General features: G+C 42.2%; 1 protein-coding gene across 1 annotated transcript; it reads left to right on the top strand.

The window, feature by feature from the left end:
- Window positions 1–17,120: 17,120 nt before the first annotated feature.
- Window positions 17,121–19,780, top strand: LOC144538110 (E3 ubiquitin-protein ligase TRIM21-like). The gene is made up of 2 exons (XM_078282090.1): window positions 17,121–17,231; window positions 17,493–19,780. The coding sequence occupies exon 2, from the start codon at window positions 17,502–17,504 to the stop codon at window positions 19,140–19,142; it is 1,641 nt and encodes a 546-aa protein (XP_078138216.1). The 5' UTR covers window positions 17,121–17,231; window positions 17,493–17,501; the 3' UTR covers window positions 19,143–19,780.
- The last annotated feature ends 922 nt before the right edge of the window (window positions 19,781–20,702 follow it).

Genomic DNA, 20,702 nt, shown 5'->3' with positions numbered 1-20,702 from the left:
TCAGTTCCATCCTCCTCCATGTTTCTGGCGTGATGGTGGGACCACAAAGGGAAAGCTAATATGTTAATGTGCCCTTGACCAAGATGCACTGACCCAACGATCCCCATACGAGTCAATCATTAAGTCTCTGAATGACAAAGCTAACAAATCTGATGGGGAAAGAGGGGAAAACGTGAATGAAATGACGAGAAACATCCGACCGGGACACGATCTTTCAAGAATCCACGTTAGCGAGTGAAGGTCGGTTAGTGAAAGTCGTATGACCGGACGGAGTTAATGAGTGACGGGGGGGATTGGTGAGGGAAAGACGAGCGATTGGTCCGTTTACACTACGGTTAGCACCTGGGAGGAGGAAGAGGAGGAGGAGGAAGAGTAGGAGGAGGGGCGTTTTAAGAATTCATACATTTCCACTTGCTCATTTCTGCTACCTGAAAAAACAGCAGATTGGACTTTTAGTTCTACAAACATTTCTCGGAGGCAGAGCTGCTCTGGATGCAGAAATAATCTCATTGGTTGAGTTAAACCTCAGTGGGCGGAGCCAAAGAACCCTAACCCGCGAAAAAAACAACAACAACCCCTGAACACAACACTGAATTGCTGAGAGACAGTTCAGTTCAGGCCAAAAGCTAAAGTTTCTTCGGCAACTTTGTCACTAAATCTGCGGCGTGTCGTCAATCTTGTCTCGTCTGAACCAGAAAATCCCAAACAGTTTGGCACGAAGACGTCCGGCTCGACTCTGAGTGTTTGGGACATGCAAAACATGGCAGCGATGATGGACATGCACGCAAACCTCTCTCTCTCTCGCTCTCTCTCATTTTCCCTATGAGCTCCTTTTCTGCATTAGGGCCAGTTTAATCTCACCTGCACTAACACCTGCGTCTCTTTTTACTGTGTTTTTTTAGTGTTACATTTTGTCACTGTGCCTTTTTGGCCTCACTTGGCTTCTCTGTTTTATCACTGTGCAAATAGCCAATGCCAAAAGCTCCACTAGCGGCAGTTATGTCATATCGTCCTGCCTGAGCCGATGTGTGTCAGCTGAAACTGTGTCGCATACCGGCCGGCCCAGAGGCCTTGGGGAGACCCGGAGGGATCTCCACTTACATTTTACACTCACATTTTGGGCATTTAGCTGACACTCTTAGAGTCCTGGAGTGACTTACGGTGAGTGAGTGTAGAGTACGCTTCAATTCCTAGATCACCAACATTACAAGCAACCAACAGTGAAGAAAGAGTCAGATCCACAGACAATATTCCTATGAACTTGAATGATAATGTGGGAAAGAAATATTGAGAAAGGAAATAAAGAAGAGCTAGAAGGTTATTTCAGTGAGTAGAGGAGAGGGGATATGATTCAGGAGGGAGAGAGACTTTATGCTATTTAGGGAGCGTTTTTTATGTGTGTGACTCTGTAAGCTCCCTGTGGCGTTGCATCATTCACAAGTGTCTGCTGCTATAAGGTGTCAGTGCCACCAATACGCCCTGCCTGACATAGGGCTGTTTTTAGTTCAGTTTATTTGCACAGTGCTAAAACATGAAGACAAAGTGATAAAAAACCAGAGAGAAACAATGATTAAAAAAATACAGAAAGAAGAGAGACAAATTACTAATCACTCGTGCAGATGAGAGAAAAAAGGGGCTTGAAGGAAAGAAAGAAAGAAAAGAAAGAAAGAAAGAAAGAAAGAAAGAACGAAAGAAATTGAGATGTATAAGATCTGGAACTATGAGAAAAAGTTGGGAATTTGACGTCAGATTCCCCAAACAAGAGCTTTGACAAACTGAAACAAAATCCACTGGCATGACGTTATTTTTGAGTCGATATCTGACCTATATCCTTGTATCCTGCCAGTGACACAACTGACATAACTAACAAAATACAGTGATACAAAACTGAAGAAATCATCTTTGATCTCCCTGTGTTGACAGACAGAAGTACATTGCATTCACGCTGAAAACCACAAAATGAAGTGTTGGTCAAGCGAGCGGCGATAGATGACTTATTGTGCAGATCTCTAACCTAGTGGAAACTCTGATGGCGGGGGAGCGGACGCTGCTGCGGGAGGCCAGATCTGGTTCATGTTGCAGAGTGAAAAAAAAAAAAAAAAATAAGGAAGAAATTTACACACGGCAGATCTGCACGCAGGGCAGTAAAATGTTCCACAGCATTCCAGCGCTTCCCACAACCATGGAATGCAATCCCACCAATACAGAATATACTCTGTGTAAATCACAGATCTGCAACCCACTAACGCTGCAGAGGGAGAAGTGGAGCGAGAGAGAGAGAGAGAGAGAGAGAGAGAGAGACATAGAGAGAGAGAGCGAGAGAGAGAGTGGGAGCAGAGAGAGTATATACACTCTGTGGCCACTTTCTCAGGGACACCTAGCTAGTGCCAGGTGGGACGCCGTTTTGCCTCTAGAGCAGCCTGAATTCTTCGATACATGGATTCAACAAAGTGCTGGAAATGTTCCACAGGGATCTTGGTCCTTGCTGACTCGATATCATCACACAGTTCCTGCAGATTCACGCTGCGAAGTTCCCGTTCAACCTCATCTATTGGAAATTTAAGGAGATTTAAGGACTATGCAGGTCACTGGATTAAACTGAAGTCACTGTCATGTTCCTGGAAGCATCTTGAGATGATGCGTGAGTCAAGACGATGGTGAATTATCCTGCTGTAAAACATTTGACAAAGGGTAGACTGTGGCCATGAAGGTATACACACCTGTTAAGCAACAATTCTTAGGTACACTGTGACGTTCTAATGTTGCTCCATTGGTACTAAAGGTCCTAAAGTGAGCCAAGGAAACATTTCTCACACCATCACACCACCGCCACCAGCCTGTACTGTCAGGGGCAGTCTTAAAGGGTAACTTCGGTATTTTTCAACCTGGACTCTATTTTCCCATCTTTTTGTGTCTAAGTGACTAAAGGGGACAACAATTTTTGAAATTGGTCCAGTATTGAGCGAGATCGCTTCAGGCCGGCAGCCGCGAAACGAGCTGCAATGTAATCTGACGGGGCAAATCGTACCGTCAATGTACGTCCACTAAAAGTTCTTGTTTTTGCCACTGACAGGCTCAGATTGTTATTATAAGTGTCTGACAACATTATGGAAAGGACCCTACAGAGAAATGAAACATTTTTCTTTACCTTCCGCTTGATCCGGTCTGTGTGTAACTTCCTGCAACAACTCAACTCTCGCGAGACTTGAGCGAGACTTGGTTACACACAGACCGGATCAAGCGAAAGGTAAAGAAAAGCGTTTCATTCCTCTGTAGGGTCCTTTCCATAATGTTGTCAGACACTTATAATAACAATCTGAGCCTGTCAGTGGCAAAAACAAGCACTTTTAGTGGACGTACATTGACGGTGTGATTTGCCCCGTCGGATTACATTGCAGCTCGTTTCGCGGCTGCCGGCCTGAAGCGATCTCGCTCAATACTGGACCAATTTCAAAAATTGTTGTCCCCTTTAGTCACTTAGACACAAAAAGATGGGGAAATAGGGTCCAGGTTGAAAAATACCGAAGTTACCCTTTAAGAATAGAACTAATGTAAACTTATTTTTACTCAGTTTTAAAGAAATTTACACCCCTCTTTTTATTACAATGAATTATTCCAATCATCATGCTATAGTGGGCTATTCAACTTCTAGTGACATTTTGCCACTTGACTTTAAGCTCATTTTCCTTTCCACTGCATCAGTAGCTGAGAGAGAAGTTAACAAAATAAAATAAGAAAAACTTAGTTTATATATAGAAAGGATGCATTAAAAAGCGAGAGAGGTGGTATTCAGGGGGGCCCATGCTTGCTGTTGCCTCCGGCCCCCAAAATCACTAAGTCCGCCCCTGTGTCTGTTCTGTGGACACCAGGCAGGGTGGATCCATGAATTCATGCTGTTAACCTGCCATCAGCATGTCGCAACAGAAACCAGGATTCAGTGGACCAGGAGAAGTTTTCCCTCTCTTCAGTCGTCCAGTTTTGGCGATCATGTGCCAAGCTTCATTTTCTTCTCCTTAGCTGCCAAGTGGATCCCGGCCTTCTTCTTCTTCTGCTGCTGTGGCTCATTCACTTGGAGGTTCGACACGTTGCGTGTTCTGAGATGACCTTCTGCACATCACTGTGGTCCTAAGATATTATTTGCATACTTGTGGCCCGCCTGGTAGCTTGAACGAGTCTTGCCGTTCTCCTCTGACCTCTCTCATCAACGAGGCGTTTTCACCCTCAGGACTGGAGCTGACTTGATGTGTTTTTTTATTTATCGCGCCATTCTCAGTAAACTACAGACACCAAAATCCCAGGAGGTCGGCTGTTGTTCTGAGAAGCTGGAAACCGCTTTGTCTGGCACCATCATACCATGTTGCTTGAGTCACTTAAATCACGGGTCTAACCCATTGTAACGTTAAGTCAAACAGAGCCTAACTGTCTTGACCCAGTCTGCATGCTTTACATACTGGAGTCTCACAGTCATGTAACTCACTGTCTGGAGGAGCGGGCTGTTTGTGTAAACGGGGAGATTAACCTAGTAAAGTGGCCACAGAGAGTAAACTAGAGGGTTGTTGCTCCACTCTCCAGACAGAGGTGTAAAATTAAAAAAAGATAAACTATGAATCCGTTTTTCAGCAACACCCTGCTTCACATTCACACAGTTCCACACATTCACATCTGGGAACCACAGTCTTCTCCTGTTGGAGCAGATGAGGGGTTTAGTGCCTTGCTCAAGGGCAGTAAATGGTTCTTGTTCTTCTCATTCACTTTCCCCTCCCATCATTTTCCCAGCAGGTCAGAGGATTCAAACCGACGAAGCCTACTTCCCTAACCTCTAGGTTACAAAATTAGTAATGAAATTAGTTACTAGTAACTAATAACAAAATATGTTTAATTTATTTGATTTGATTTGATTGATTGATTGATTGAGTCTATTATTGGTAAAAAAATAAATCAAACATGTTTAAAGGACTTAGTATGTTACATTGAACCCAGAAGATGGCACATGAAAGTGTTCCACAAAACACTTATTTCCAATGTGGTCCTGGATTGAAGACAAAAAACACACAGCAGACTAACTATACAGCACATTAAAAAACACACAAAAATTAGAAATTAGAAGGCAGGGAGCAGTATGGCCAGCACACAATACTGCATTAAACAAACACTGAGCCTGATAAAAACAGAAAAGCGACTAATAAAAACCAAATTAGTCACTGGTACTTATTAACTTAAAAGTAAAGTCGATTAGGCTATATAGCAACTAGTAAAATTTCAATAGCTGGCAGAATAGTGACTGGTGATCAAAAAATAAGCACTAGTGGCTAATTTTAGTGTATTTTAGGGAATAAAAGATAAAAGCGCCTGCGGTATGAGATGTGTATATGAGCGTGGGAAAGATGTGATGGCCAAGAGACAGGGAGGGAAGGGAATGAGCCGTAGACGATGGATGGTGAAACGTTATGAGGGAAGATCAGACTAGGCATCAGATGGTGGGTGGGAAGGTATTCCAGGCGGTCCGTCCATGTGAGCGAGGGAAACAGACAGAAGGCAGACGTGGCGCTCACCTCACGCACCTGTCCACACCAGGCCTCCGTCTCCACACTGACCCCCTTCCACTGTCATAACATTTACATTCCAGAGCACGACACAATTCAGGGCCAACCTTTATGTAACACCAACACACACACACGCACACACACACACACGCTGATACACTATCTCCAACACACACACGCAGGCACATACTTTGGACCGAAACACCTGTTGAGCTGAAACGCACGCACATGCTTTTACATTTCACATTTTTAGGCATTCAGCTGATACTCGCATTCAGAGCGACTTACAAAGAATAAAGCAACCAACAAGAGAGAAGTGCTAGAAAAAGAAATAAGAAGAATTAGAGCGATGGAGAGAGACAACCCCCCCCACCCCATCTCCTCCCAACACATAAAACCTGTAATTTTACAGCTCTCTAAGTGACACGAGAGACAACATGGCAGTGGATTTTTGGGTGTCCATGCCCCAAAAACCCTGTTTCCTTTGCCCAAGACACCGTGGTTTTGCATCCCGGTGGCTGGAATTTGTTCATTTTGAAGAATAACCAGAATCTCAAGATTATGCACAGAGCAATTTCACAGTGGATTGCTTCACCAACTATGGGCTTCACTGCCTCTCCCAAACGAATACTGTTATCCCATTGGTTTGTTCTGTTCCAACCAGAACCCACTTTTGAACAGCGCCTCCCTGCGTTACGTCCCCCCCTTCCAACATCCTGTTTCAACCGGAAATATAACGATTTATGGAAGCAAGACACCATCAAAATGCTGTTTCCTTTGGACTTTAATCTTATAATAGAGCTCCAAATATATATCTAACACACTCCAACCAAGTTTTTAAAAAAAGAAGGATTTGGTGCTCGACAGTAGAGGACAATAACTAAAGAAAGCTATTTTACCTGGGCAAGCGGGACACTGGAGCATTTATTCAAGTCTGCATGTTTATTGCAGCAATGTGACTGACGAGGCTGACTCCTGCAATAAACATGCAGACTTGAATAAATTCTCCAGTGTCTTACTTCAGGTAGTCTGTATGAAGAGCCCAGGTTAAATAGCTTTGCTTATTTTGCAGCTGCATTTATTGTCCCATGGTAGCACCCTACCTCCATCCTGCACCTATCCCACACTAATACTGAGGGCAATTCTTTAATGGATTTTACAACCAAATAAGAAAACTAGAATTTTACTAAAGAGGAACGCTGCTTTGGCTTCAGTGTTATATGCAGAAGTGCTTATTGAAGCTTGGGTGACATGGTCATGTTTCTGCAGAAAAAATGTGTCCAAGGCACTTTTGCCATACAAAAAGTAAAAAGCCTTTATTATTTATTGGCTGATGCATAGCATACTCGTGTTAAAAATGTTTAAAAGAAAGAAAACTAGCATGCTGCAATGCAAAACTGTCTCTCAACTAGTTACCAGACCGTTCCTTGTAACATCCAACAACAGAAAAAGAGCAAAACATGATTTTTCCAAACGCATGCAGTATAATGTGTGACTTCTACAATAGCTTTATCAGCAATGGCCACATCTGCAAGTCAGCCTGGATAAGAGGGAAGATGTTAAGCATGGAGCTGTTTTGACTGTGACCAAATGATTCACAAAGGACAGGACTGCTGTGGTTTGATACAGTGTCTGTACAAAATATCACTGCTCAGTTTAGACATACAGTATGAGCAGCGATTATCTGTCAGCTGACAAGAGTTTGGGTTGTAACGCTTCACAGCAGATAACCAAGCGACTAGAGATTGGTTTCAAGGCTTCGGGTTACGTGTCTCTCTCAGTGGCACTTTGACAGGGGGACATATTGCTGGGACCGAACCTTGAGACCTTGTGGTTATGGAGCAATATCTCTCTAACTGCAAGGTTATACTAGTGTCACTGCAATATGACTAGTGTTTAAAGGAAAATTACACTTGTACACTCTTAGATATGATCAATTTGTGATGTTCAATGCAATCCAGGAGTGATTTTGTGATAAAATGTTGTAATATACTTTTTTACTTTCCCTCAACCTGCCTCATCTACCTCTGCTTCTGCTTGTGTTTTCCTACATTTCCCAGAATGCCTTCTGACAACTTCCAGACAACAGGCGTGAACGTGTTGCATTCAGTGTATGTAGGTGGAGAGAGCGATAGTGAGAGTTTTTCCACTTGAGAAAAAGCAAGTTACACTCCTTGCTCAAGTCTTGTGGCTGCATTGCATTCTGGTCTATTGAGGCTGCTGTCAGTGGAGAAATTGGTCTCTCTCCTCTCCTACGATGGATTTCTCCCTGTATGATTGTTGAACGTCTCTTGGTGCAAAATGGCGGCTCTAGAAGGAAGCCCTCGCTCTTTGATTCTGAGGGACTGACACCAAACTTTTATGTTCACTGTTGATGTCAGTTAAAAATACACCATGGAGCAACAAAATGGGCCCAGAAATGTAAGGTGCATCACCAATAGCTGTTTTTTTTTTTAATGGGGAATTGTACCTTTAAATCTTGTGATTTGAATCTTGTGATTGGCTCAGAGGGCAGGACTTTGGGTCTCATCTGAGCAGACTGAGTACCTTTCAGAAATCACGTACTGTAGTTATCTGTGTCAGGCGGTTTTCTGCTGAGACAGGGAAAATACTGCAGTGAGTCACCGGCTTGAGCAAGAATCTGCTACTGTACTTACCAGAGAGAGAGAGAGAGAGAGAGAGGGAGAGAGAGAGAGAGAGAGAGAGAGAGAGAGAGAGGGAGAGAGAGAGAGAGAGAGAGAGAGAGAGAGAGAGAGAGAGAGGAGAGAGATTTCAGTGGCTTCGGTAAGCTACGGTACAATTTTATTGATCCATGCAAAGCTATACACAAAAAACTACTGGCTCCTGAAGAAAGGTGCAAGCATGTAGACACAGACACAGACTGAAGCACACACACACACACACACACACACACATACAGGAACACACCAGGATCCCCTGTTGTCACATTTAATTTACCCTGAACCTCCCAGAGCGAGAGCAGACCGAAGGTGTCATAACACCCGATCACAAGAGGCAAGATGCATTTCGGCTGCTGTAAGCCTTTTTGGTAAAACACCGTTTACCTCCAGCGATCACAGTTCTGTCCTTGGACTTAAGAGTGGAAACAAATACTCGGCGAGTCATGAAAACGCTCTGGAACGTCGTCAGAGCGAGGAGCCTTGAGTTTCAGTGTTTGGAAGCTAATGGAAAAGTTGAGGCGGTGCAGGTTGGAGGGAAAAAGTAGACACGATGCCACGATCACATGTTCTGTCAAACACGTTCTGACTCCCTGTCCTCAGCAGCACAGAGCCTGGAGGAGATAACAGCAGGCCGATTGATTGTAATTAGACATAGTTTCAGAGGCTTTCTGGGGTCGTATATTAAAGGCTGCCAAAGTAGCATTATTCATCATTACATAACACATAATAGGGAAGGCTGGGAGAATATTTACTGCAGGTGAGAGACAAAAGAGCACATGCTGCCTTAGGGGGCTATTTTTGGCAAGCAGGACTTTAATGGTAGCCTGTATAGAAAGGAGACGGTACAACGTGACAGGATACGATACCATACTTCACTCTACTCTATACTTATTTTTATTTTATTTATTTAACCTTTATTTTACCAGGAAGTCCCACTGAGAACCAGTTTTTCTTGATCAAGGGAGACCTGGCCAAGAGGCAGCATTATATAATAATATAATAATAAACTTTACTTGTATAGTACCTTTCTTAACAGTATTACAAAGTGCCTCACAAAATACAGCAGTAAAACAGAATAAAATAAACACAAAAAAGGATCAGAGAACATAATAAAAAAGTAAAAGGAAAAGATGTGAAAGAGGACATAAAATCAACAGTAAAACCAAATCATCACTTTTTTTTTTTTTTATAAAAGAAGGGGCTGCAACAATGATTATTTTCATTATCGATTAATCTATCGACCATTTTTTTTTTCGGTTAACTGATTAATCATTTAGTCTACAAACTGTTAAAAATAATGACAAATGCCAATCACAACCAGAGAATCCACTAATGTACCGACAATACTTCTGTCATAGCAGCATTTTTCTTAGCTGCACTAAACATATGGTTAATGCTATTTGGATTTAGGACTGCATAGCATACCATTGCATATCTTAATAGCATAGCATACAATAGAAAACTATAGCATACCATACCATAGCACAGGGGTTCCCAAACGTTTTTATATCAAGGACCCCCCCAAAATAGAAGTGCATTAGACCACAGACTCCATTTAGTACGATTTATGATTTTGTCCGATGGAATCCTATCTGAGAAGAGTTTTGTTGTTAGATATCATATAACTGTATAAATAATAATGAAATTAAACTATTGCTAATTTTTCCTGCGACCCAGTGGAATTCCCTCAAGGACCCCTGGGAGTCCCCGGACCCCACTTTGGGAACCACTGCCATAGCGTCCCATGCCGTACCATTTACTGTCCCGAGGAAATTTCTTTCTACAATGAATACAAATAGATTCAGAGTGAGTGTGTGTGTGTGTGTGTGTGTGTGTGTGTGTGTGTGGTCAACAGTCTCTAAACTCCTCAGTATTAGAGAGATTATTTTAGCATTTCTGAGGAAACAGTAATCTATGGAAAACCAGTCAGGCGGTCAGTGATGTCACTCACTCTGCGGTCACAAGTGTCTCCATTACCAGAAGACGAACGTGACTCCACACCATGCTCCACGGCTTTCACACACACACCCACATCCACACCCACCTGCACACACACACACACACACACACACACACACACACACACAAAACTTCCCAATGTGTCTTTAAAACTTCCCAATGTGACATTATTATCTCTGCCTCCCCAACCCACCCACTTTCTCTCTCTCTCTCTCTCTCTCTCTCTCCAACACACACACACACACGTACACACACACACACACACACACGTTGCCTCTGCTGCCCCTGCCCTGTCTGCCAGCTGTGAGCAGCATACGTGCCGGCTCACACATAGCCTCTCCACAGGCAAACCTTTCTCTCCCACTGAAAATGAATAGAAAACCTGGAGGACTGGATTCACCTCTGCCTCAGAGGAGCGGACTGTAACTCTGTAAAACCTGCATTTATAAAGATGTAGACTTGTGTAAAGGAATAGATAGATAGATAGATAGATAATAGATAGATAGATAGATAGATAGATAGATAGATAGATAGATCTCTTATCAATGCAAAGCAATTAAGTTAGACTGAATGCAATACTGTAGACTGGCAGGTTCATAGGTTAATTTAGGTAACTTTAGCTCAGTTGACCTGTGCTGTTGTAACCAAAGCAATTGAAATGAAAAGGTTGGAAGCCACTTCAGTGCAAAGGGTGAAAATATATTAACTGCTTACTGGGTGTAAAACAATAAAGAGCAGCGACAGAACACAGTGAGTTTTGACAGTGACACTTCCATGCTACATGCAAGATAAGCAACGCGTTTCAGCCTCAGTGCACTTCTGGGATGCTGCCTTTAGCAAACAAGTGCGCTAGTGCTTTCTAAGTGCTCAGGTGGAGTCAGTTTTTGGCCCAATATCTGACCCTGAGACAATCTACACAAACAAAAGGGGCATTATGTAATCTATGACCTTTATCAATCTCTATCGACATAAACAAAAACGTTTTAACAATACAGAGAAGTAAGCCAGCTGATCGGAGCAGAGATCCAACAGAAATGTCCAGTGCTGCTTTGTCATTTGTTTGTTTGTTTGGCTTGAGAACGAGGCTTTTTAGCCTTCATAGCTCGCAGCACCGTCCTCCATTACTGAGCAGCTGAAAATGCGATTGCTCCAAAGTAAGAAGTACAAGCCAGAGAGTGAGTTTTGAGAGTCGGAAATCCCAGCACCCGGGGCGTCCTGGCGGCTCGGTGGTCTAAGGCACGTACCATGTAAATGGGTTCGAATCTGGCCCAGGACCTTTGCCGCACGTCGTCATCTCCCTATCTGTCTCTCTCCACTTTGCCAATAAAGGTGAAAATACCACAATAATCTTGAAAAAAACAAGAAATCCCAGCACCTGGCGAAGTAGTCGTTGAGTCATCGGTATTGATCAATCCTATCAACTCTACCCTATCAAATATATTATGGTCATTTTGTGCTACGGGGCGGTAAGAATCTCACGTATGTCTGATTGTCTGGATGTCTGGTTCGGTGTCCCAGCAGTTTTCTAAGTGATGCTACATGACTTTCATTCCACCAGTTCTGGCGTTCGGCCAAAGTGACGTGAAAGTAAGTAGACTTGAACTTGAGCTTTGATGCAGCGGTGACGTGGGACGACACACACCACCGCCTCTGATGCATTCAAAACAACAGCTTCACCCAATTCCAAGTGGGGTAAAGGGGAGTGAACACACACACACACACACACACACACACACACACAAAGCTGAGAACCTGTGACCTTAACCCTAGATTACGACACACGGCTTACTGTGACACAGAGCTCATAGCACTTAAAAAACAGTGTTCCTGAAATAATAAAGGCTACAGGAGAGAATAACAGAAGTGAAAAAATGTCTGAATTAGAAGTACTACAGTATTTCCTTCTCAAAATGTACATCTAATTTGTGTAGATCAATGCACTTGCCAGTCAAAGTACTGCACAGTTACAGATGAAAATCCATCTTTTTAAAAGGAATTCATGCTATTCGAATGATCTGGGACACCTCGCTAAATTTGGGAACATGCACTGCCAAAATTAGAAACCTAAACACCAAAATAAATCCTCAGATGAGATTTGAGACCGTGATTTGTGACGTCAGCAAGGGAGAATTTGTGGAGCGGACAGAAAAAGTTTACGGACTCCCACAGTGTTTGCTTGGGAACATTATTTCCCACTAATACTAACAGCACTCAACTGCAAAATATCTGGATATATAAACCTCCGACAGAATCTGTGCCATTCATTTAATTTGTGAATATGAATTTCTGTCTCAAAAACCAAAACACCAAGAGCCCAGCCTGAGAAAATTTCTGGAACTTTCCCACTGATAATGAATAAGGAGGCTGATCTTACCAAAGGTGGGGACTCGAGTCACATGACTTAGACTCGAGTCAGACTTGAGTCACAATTTTAATTGCTTGAGACTTGACTTGATGCATGAAGAGAAGACTTGAGACTTGACTTGACTTGGGTTCTGGTGACTCGGGACTTGACTCTGACTTGTACTTTGATGACTTGAAAAGGTTTCTAAAGTCTTGACTTGAGATCTTGTGTTTGTGTAAATGACTTGGATTGAAAGTGATGAGATTTGTTCCAGCAGACGACTGAATTTAAATTCTGTTTTCTGAATTTGTATGGAATGATTGAATTTATTGAAGTTGAAACTGATTATAGAAATCAAACTCATGATGCTCTTACCAAGTTTTTATCCTATTAAAACCATATTGCATTGAAAAGTCCAAGATATTTAGTTTTCTTTAAGATATTAAATTGATACTGGACTCTTGATTTGTTCTGACTTGACTTTGTGCTCTACATTTAGACTTGAGACTTGACATTAATGACATGGACTTGACTTGGACTTGACTTGGTAATCTACATTTAGACTTGAGACTGACTTGGGACTCGAGCAAAGTTGACTTGGTCACACATCTGGATCTTACAGACTCACAGATTGTGTGTATGATCTTTTACACCCAACCAAACGTTATTATAAAGCAGTACAAGCCTTATTCAACTGAAAAATTTTCCTACATCTGCAAAAAAAAATCTCTCATATGGGTACGGTCAAATGTCTCTCATTCTTGGTCAATGGTGCAGTAGTACCATGTAGTAAAGTAAAAAGTACAATATTTCCCTCTGAAATGTAGTGAGTAAAAGTATAAAGCCTCACAAAATGGAAATAGTTCCAGTACCTCAAAATTGTACTTAAGTACAGTACTTGAGTAAATGTACTCAGTTACTTTCCACCTCTGTCAGTGAGTAACATTACAGATTAGAGTCACCGCTCTTTCTTTTCTTTGGAGAGAAATTTGTTCATGTTCACCGAGTCAAAATAGGAAAATATGTGATTTGAACTTTAGGTTGGACATTCACTTTAAGGACAGTCTTTATTAACTGACATCTTGTCATTGGATCTGAATGTAGCGCAGTCTTTCCCGTTCTGAACCAAGACAGCAATGTGTAAAAATAATTCACTGATCTTAAGATTTAAATGAATTAGTACAAACAGACTTAATATTTTCTGGAAAGACGGATTGAGACGCTGGTTCCACTCTGGATCTCCACTGTTTCTCTAGCGCCTCCCAGTGGTTTAGGGCAGACGGTGCGTATATTCCTGATCTTATGTCTTCTACACAGCTTTCAATACTGGTTTGTGTTTCTGGATCCGTACAGGAGAGCCAACAAGCTGTCGTCATCTGATCCATTTTTATTTAAAGACCAAGCAAGATCAGCCTGATACATGAGTTTAAACCTGGTAACAATTAGGAGGATGTAGTCATCTATGTTTTAGTCATGAGGCAACTATTTTCTCTAAAATGTAAGTATATAGTGTTTTGCTGTTCAGAGTGTTGCTTACTTTTTTGTCTGCTGTCAGAGTGTGTTCAGGACCCAGGAAGCAAACGATCAGGTCCAAGACTCCCTGCAGCGAAACCACATCCTCCTTCAACTCTGCTGTGTCACTGGTGGACACACACACACACACACACACACACACACACACACAAACACACCTACACACACACACATTTTCACACACTGGTGAGTTTATCGGTAAGAATTTTCTGTCTGCGTGTCTGGAAAATAATTTAGGGATCACAGTGGAAATAGATCATGAGACTTTGTGCTATCCTGGTGGTTAAAACACACACACACACACACACGCACACACACACACACACACACACTTTTGAGTGTGTGTGCAATGGAAATAACAGTACCGTAATGGAAATGAGCCATGTGACTTTGGGTTATCTTGATAGTTATAATGTGTGTTGGTATCTCACACACACACACACACACACACACACACACACACACACACACACACACACACACACGTCATTCTACTGACTTGCATTCATTTGCTAAACACTTCACCCTTATTTTAACCTTTACCCCAGACTGACCCCCCCCAAACTAACATCTAACCTATAAATAAACATTTTCCTCACCAAGTCCCCTGCACTGACCTGAGACTTTACACTGCAGTATTTTTATTTTTATTAGATACGAACCGAGGTTAACCGAGGTGACGGCGAGGCTGGAGGCCTTTGGCGGGGCAGACGGTGATGTCACAGGTCAGAGTGTCGCCTCCCGGTCCTGAACCTGAACAACATGTCGTCACAGCTCCAACGCCTGTTTCTGCCTTGAACTGACAGCATCACAAACATTCATCATGTCATACAGTGTAGGAGTTTAACATGATCCCAATGAAAGGAAAACAGGCGTGCAAAGAGGTCTAATACATGTACATTTACATTTTAAAGGCACTTTATTATCAGAATTTAAATTAAAGTCGTTACATTTCCAAAAATCCATCCATCCATCCTTGGTGCTGATTGGCTCCCCTCACTAAGCAATTACTAAAATCCATCCAATCAGGCCAGTTTGCAGCATTTGACCTGGAAAGCCTCCACTCAGCAGGTTTACCTCATTTGAATTAGAGGAGCTGCTGCTGTCGGCCAATCAGAGTCCAGTATTGTGAGGACTTAAGTCTACAAATTCATTCAATAAACACCCTTTTAACTACATTACATTTATTTGGAAAACATCATGAAGAGCATTAGTTTTATCATGAGCCACAGTTTATTTGAAAACAAAATATAATTAATTGATTAATATGGGATCTTTAAGTATTAAACGATCATCCTGGGCAATTTAGTGCAACAGTAGATTCAATTTGTAGATCACCAACTTTTTTATGTATTGTGTTTGGTGTAAATAGAGGAGGAAGGAGAGGATTGTATAATGATGACACACAGGGAGATGAGGGGTAAGTGAAGGACTTCATTCAAAAATACTATATATCAATTTTGAGGGAAAGTCTGCTGCCTGAAATTCATGTCTCAGTATCTAAAAAAAAATACAGATGATTCCTACTATGAAAAATGTTTGGATATGTATGTCAGTTTTCAGTCGTTTAACATTAGAGTAGATGTCACTGTTTTCAAATGGTTGGATGGGGGGGGGATTTCCCTCCCTCTGCTTTTGATATCCCCCCCTCTGGTCATTCATTTTTATCGCCGGTGGGGATAACGTTTTATCCCTGCTTCTGGTCAGACTGAATTAAATAAATGCATTTCCTATGCCCGACAGTTAGATTGCGCAATGAAATGCAATCGCAGGTGGGGACACGCTTTCCCCCACTCTCTGGCATCTTTTATTCTGTCAGTAAATTAAATACATGTATTTCTCCAATATGACAGTACATGGCGCAAACAACTTCCAAAAAAAACGCATGGATTAAAGAAGGTGCGTTCTTTCCAGCTCATAAATTTGCAAAGCTGCGGATAAAAGAAGGGCGACCAAGTGTAAAAAGAAAAGGAGGTCCGTTTTGCTAAAAGAACGGTATGTGAGAAGTCTTTCTTCCTTTCGTCAGCATCGCTGCTGTCCACAAACACGAGCTGACTGGCACACAGCTGGCATCACCTGCGGGCCAGACGCATAAAACTGTAGATTCAAGCCAAAGCAGCCACTGTGTTACGCACAGCCATTACGCACCGGCACCGCTGTATATTTTGAGCCATAATGGCCCGATTGATCGCACCAGTAGGTCTGATTTATTATCTGATGTGCGTTATTCCTATTCCCACATTACTGTACGATATGGTGACAATATGTAAACCTATTTACTCCACTAGAATAGAAATCAGGCTTGTAGAAAAGGGATGTTAACGCACGCATGTATTACATTTAAGGCTCAAAATAAAATGTCGCACAAATTCCCTCTTTTATATTATCCTTCTCTTTGCCACATAGCTATATCACACTCACCGGGAGCTGCATGAGTGTATGCATGCTTGCGTGGAGGTATGCAAGCATGCATACACGGCATTCTCCTACTCAGAATCTCTCTCTCTCTCTGTGGCTCATATGTGACATACGTATATGGTCATATATGATATATATGGACATATATAGGCTAGATAGAATTTGTTGGGGAACAATAATATGTGCATGATAGGGGTTTGCACTTGTATTTTTCATTTTCACGCCTCCTTGTGTAAAATATCACCCGGCAAAAATACATTCCAAAAAAATATTCCCCCCCTCTGTTTTGTTTTTTTACAAATCGCACCCTGCCAATATCAACTGTCTCAGCACAGATATCCGGACTGGAGCTGGTTATTCCTCAGAAAAGGGATGACAGGAATCTTTGGCCTCTGTTTACAAAACTCACCACGTCATGGTTACTTAAGGAAAACATGTCTAGGCAACCCTCGATCGTGCCTCCTTCACAACTGAATATTCATTTACGTTACGGTACGCCAGCAGTCCGTTAATTCCTATGGGAGACAATTTGAATGGAGCGACAACGCAACGCCCCCTTCTGGACAAACCTGCACACTTGCACTGGAGAGACAGGAGTGTTTCAACGTCACTTTCCTGAAGTGAAACTAAAAGTAACTCAGAGCGACAGCACTGCTGCAGTTAGAAGAGTCTCTCTCTTTCTCTCGAAAGAAAAATAAACCTAAGTTCATCAGGCCTTCCTCAACAATACAGCAGAGTCTTAGACGTACACAGGTGAGTACAGCAGATAATATTTACTGTTTAAACAGAGAGCAGTGACACATAATTGAGCTGTATCCAGATGGGATGTTTCCCTGTTTTCATTTTGCACTGACACTTGTCAAATGACGTTTTCAGCGAAGTGCAATTTAACTACATAACTCAAAATGACTTTTGATAATATTCCAATAATCTAACTTTGATATTTTTTAATATGAATATTCAAGAATTATGTGTTAGAGTATTGTTATTTCACACTTTCACTTTTGGTCTCAGTGTCTAGATATGTCTGCTGCCAGCTGTCTCCTATCTGAAGAGCAGTTTCTGTGCTCCATCTGTCTGGATGTGTTCACTGATCCAGTCTCCACACCATGTGGACACAACTTCTGCAAAAACTGTATCACACAGCACTGGGATGTTAATGCCCAGTGCCAGTGTCCCATGTGTAAAAAGATTTTCGACAGAAGACCTGAGCTGCAGGTGAATACTTTCATATCTGAGATGGCTGCTCAGTTCAGAAAGTCAGCTCAGATGAAAGCCAGCAGCTGCCCAGACCAACGATGTGCCAAACCAGGAGAAGTTCCCTGTGACGTCTGCACTGGGACCAAACTGAAGGCCCTGAAGTCCTGCCTGGTGTGTCTGGCCTCCTACTGTGAGACTCACCTGGAGCCTCATCACATAATCAAAAGCATGAAAACACATAAGCTGATCGATCCTGTGGAGAACCTGGAAGGCAGGATGTGTAAAGAGCATGATGGACCGCTCCAGCTGTTCTGCAAGACTGACCAGATGTGTGTGTGTCTGCTCTGCACTGTTTTACACCACAAGTCACATGATATTGTTCCTCTGAAAGAAGAATATAAAGGAAAGAAAGCTGAGCTGGGGAAGACAGAGGCTGAAATTCAGCAGAAGATCCAGGAGAGACAACTGAAGATTCAGGAGATCAAACACTCAGTAGAGCTCAGCAAGGAAGATGCAGACAGAGAGATAGCAGACAGTGTGCGGGTCTTCACTGCTCTGATGCAGTCTGTGGAGAGAGGCCAGGCTGAGCTCATTGAGACGATCCAAGAGAAGCAGAAAACAACAGAGAAACAGGCTGAAGGCTTCATCAAAGAGTTGGAACAGGAAATCTCTGAGCTGATGAAGAGAACCGCTGAGGTGGAGCAGCTCTCACGCACTGAAGACCACCTCCACCTCCTCCAAAGCTTCCCATCCCTGAACACTCCTCCACACACCAAGGACTGGACAGAGGTCAGTGTCCATCGCTCATCATATGAGGGGACTGTGAGGAGAGCTGTGGCTCAGCTGGAGGAGACTCTCAGGAAAGAGATGGAGAAGCTGCTTGATGCTGAGCTGAAGAGGGTCCAGCAGTATGCAGTGGATGTGACTCTGGATCCTGATACAGCACAAGCCAAGCTCATCCTGTCTGATGATGGGAAACAAGTAAATCATGGTGATGTAAAGAAGAATCTCCCAGAAAACCCAGAGAGATTTTCTTCTTGTACCTGTGTCTTAGGAAAGCAGAGCTTCTCTTCAGGAAGGTTTTACTACGAGGTTCAGGTTAAAGGGAAGACTGACTGGGATTTAGGAGTGGTCAGAGGGTCAATCAACAGGAAGGGACAAATCACACTGAGCCCCAAGAAAGGCTTCTGGACTATATGTTTGAGGAATGGAAATGAGTACAAAGCTCCTGCTGACCCTGATGTCCTCCTCTCTCTGAAATCGAAGCCTCAGAAGGTGGGGGTGTTTGTGGATTATGAGGAGGGTCTGGTCTCCTTTTATGACGTAGATGCTGCAGCTCTTATCTACTCCTTTACTGGCTGCACCTTCACTGAGAAACTCTACCCATACTTCTGTCCCTGTACTAATGATGGTGGTAAAAACTCCGCCCCTCTGATCATCTCTCCTGTCAATCACACAGATTAGACTAATCATTTGTTTTTCTCAGATAGGATTCATTGTCATTTAAGATAACAAATTGACACATACGTTGTTTTTTCAGGTAACTGTTATAGCCATTCTAATGTTGAATTTTTTTAATAAAACAACAGAAAAAACACTTCACAGACTTGTCTTCAGCACATTTGAAGATGAATTTGTTCTTTCGATGGAGCTCTCCACTGAGAGAAGAATTAGACAAACTCCCTGTCGGTGAAAAAAGCCCAGTAACTACTAATGTCTCTTGTCTCTTTACCTTTCTTCTTCTTGGCAAAATTATTTAGTTTTATCATGAAAAAAAACAATGTTAGTTAAAGTTAAAGAAATGTTAAACTCCAGATTCTGGTTAATATGGTAAAGTCTGTATTTTTCTTTATATCCTGTTTTTCTTTTATGTATGGTATTACTACTTGTTGCAGCAAACACAGGGATCATAAAAACTTCATTGAATATAATCACTATTGCAGGAGTGTGAAAACTACCAATTTTCCAGTTTCATTGTAACATGTCCAGGTGATGAACTAAAAAGGTGATTACTGTCATAGCAGTGTACATATACTGAGCATTTTAATTCTACACAATTACTAATGAGCATTTCATTGAAAAAGAAATAATTCTGCAATCTACTGTATGTTTCTCATGTTAAAAGAAATTACTGAAATAAATAAAAGCCAATAGAAAGAGCTTGTGTGGTTACATGACTGTTATTTTCCTGCATAGGCTACTTCAATTATTTAATGTTTGACTGATATCAAAGCTTGAAAAATGTCTTTACTTTAAAGGTAATCAACACATAGAGAAGAGAAATGAACCATATCTATTCCACACTGATTAAACAGACAAGTCATAAGATTAGAAATACAATCAGCTGTTCTCAGTCATTGTTGCCATGAGCTGTGGACCTCCAATATGGCCGCCAGAGGGCAGCATCCATCAGCTGAAAGCCCTCTATAGAATATGATAACCTGATCCTCACAGAAATGTCCTCTGTCAGCAGTCTGCTGTTCAGAGAGCAGTTCCTCTGTTCTTTCTGTCTGGATGTGCTCAACAATTCACACAACTTGTGTAAAACCTGAATCACACACACTGGGAGAGGAGGATCACACTCTGAATGTACAACAAATCAAAGAGGCAACAACACACACATTCATGGACACACACACTCTGACACACACTGTAATGATTAAGATGTAATGAAGATAGAGCTGCTGTCTCTTTCTGTCTGGCCAGGTGTGTGTTGCTGTATGAACAGCTGCACAGGAAGAGTGACAACAATACAGCAGACTGATACTGTGATGACAACTGGGAAATTCTCTTTTCCTTTCCACCGTCCAGGGAGGTCAGAGGTGTCGATGTAGTCATGTCCAAAACTGACTGAGGAAACAAAACATTACCAGTTTACCTGCAGTAAGAGGCGGAGCAACACTGGAGAGACAGGAGTGTTTCAACGTCACATTCCTGAAGTCAAATTGAAAGTAACTCAGAGCGACAGCACTGCTGCAGTTAGAAGAGTCTCTCTCTTTCTCTCAAAAGAAAAATAAATCTAAG

This window comes from Centroberyx gerrardi, chromosome 24, assembly GCF_048128805.1.
Source record: "Centroberyx gerrardi isolate f3 chromosome 24, fCenGer3.hap1.cur.20231027, whole genome shotgun sequence".
Classification (NCBI taxonomy): domain Eukaryota; kingdom Metazoa; phylum Chordata; class Actinopteri; order Beryciformes; family Berycidae; genus Centroberyx; species Centroberyx gerrardi.
This window is presented reverse-complemented; position numbering and strand designations above follow the sequence as displayed.

Coding starts and splice junctions, on each gene's coding strand:
- LOC144538110 (XM_078282090.1), top strand. CDS start 17,502: ATGTCTGCTGCCAGCTGTCTCCTATCTGAAGAGCAGTTTCTGTGCTCC.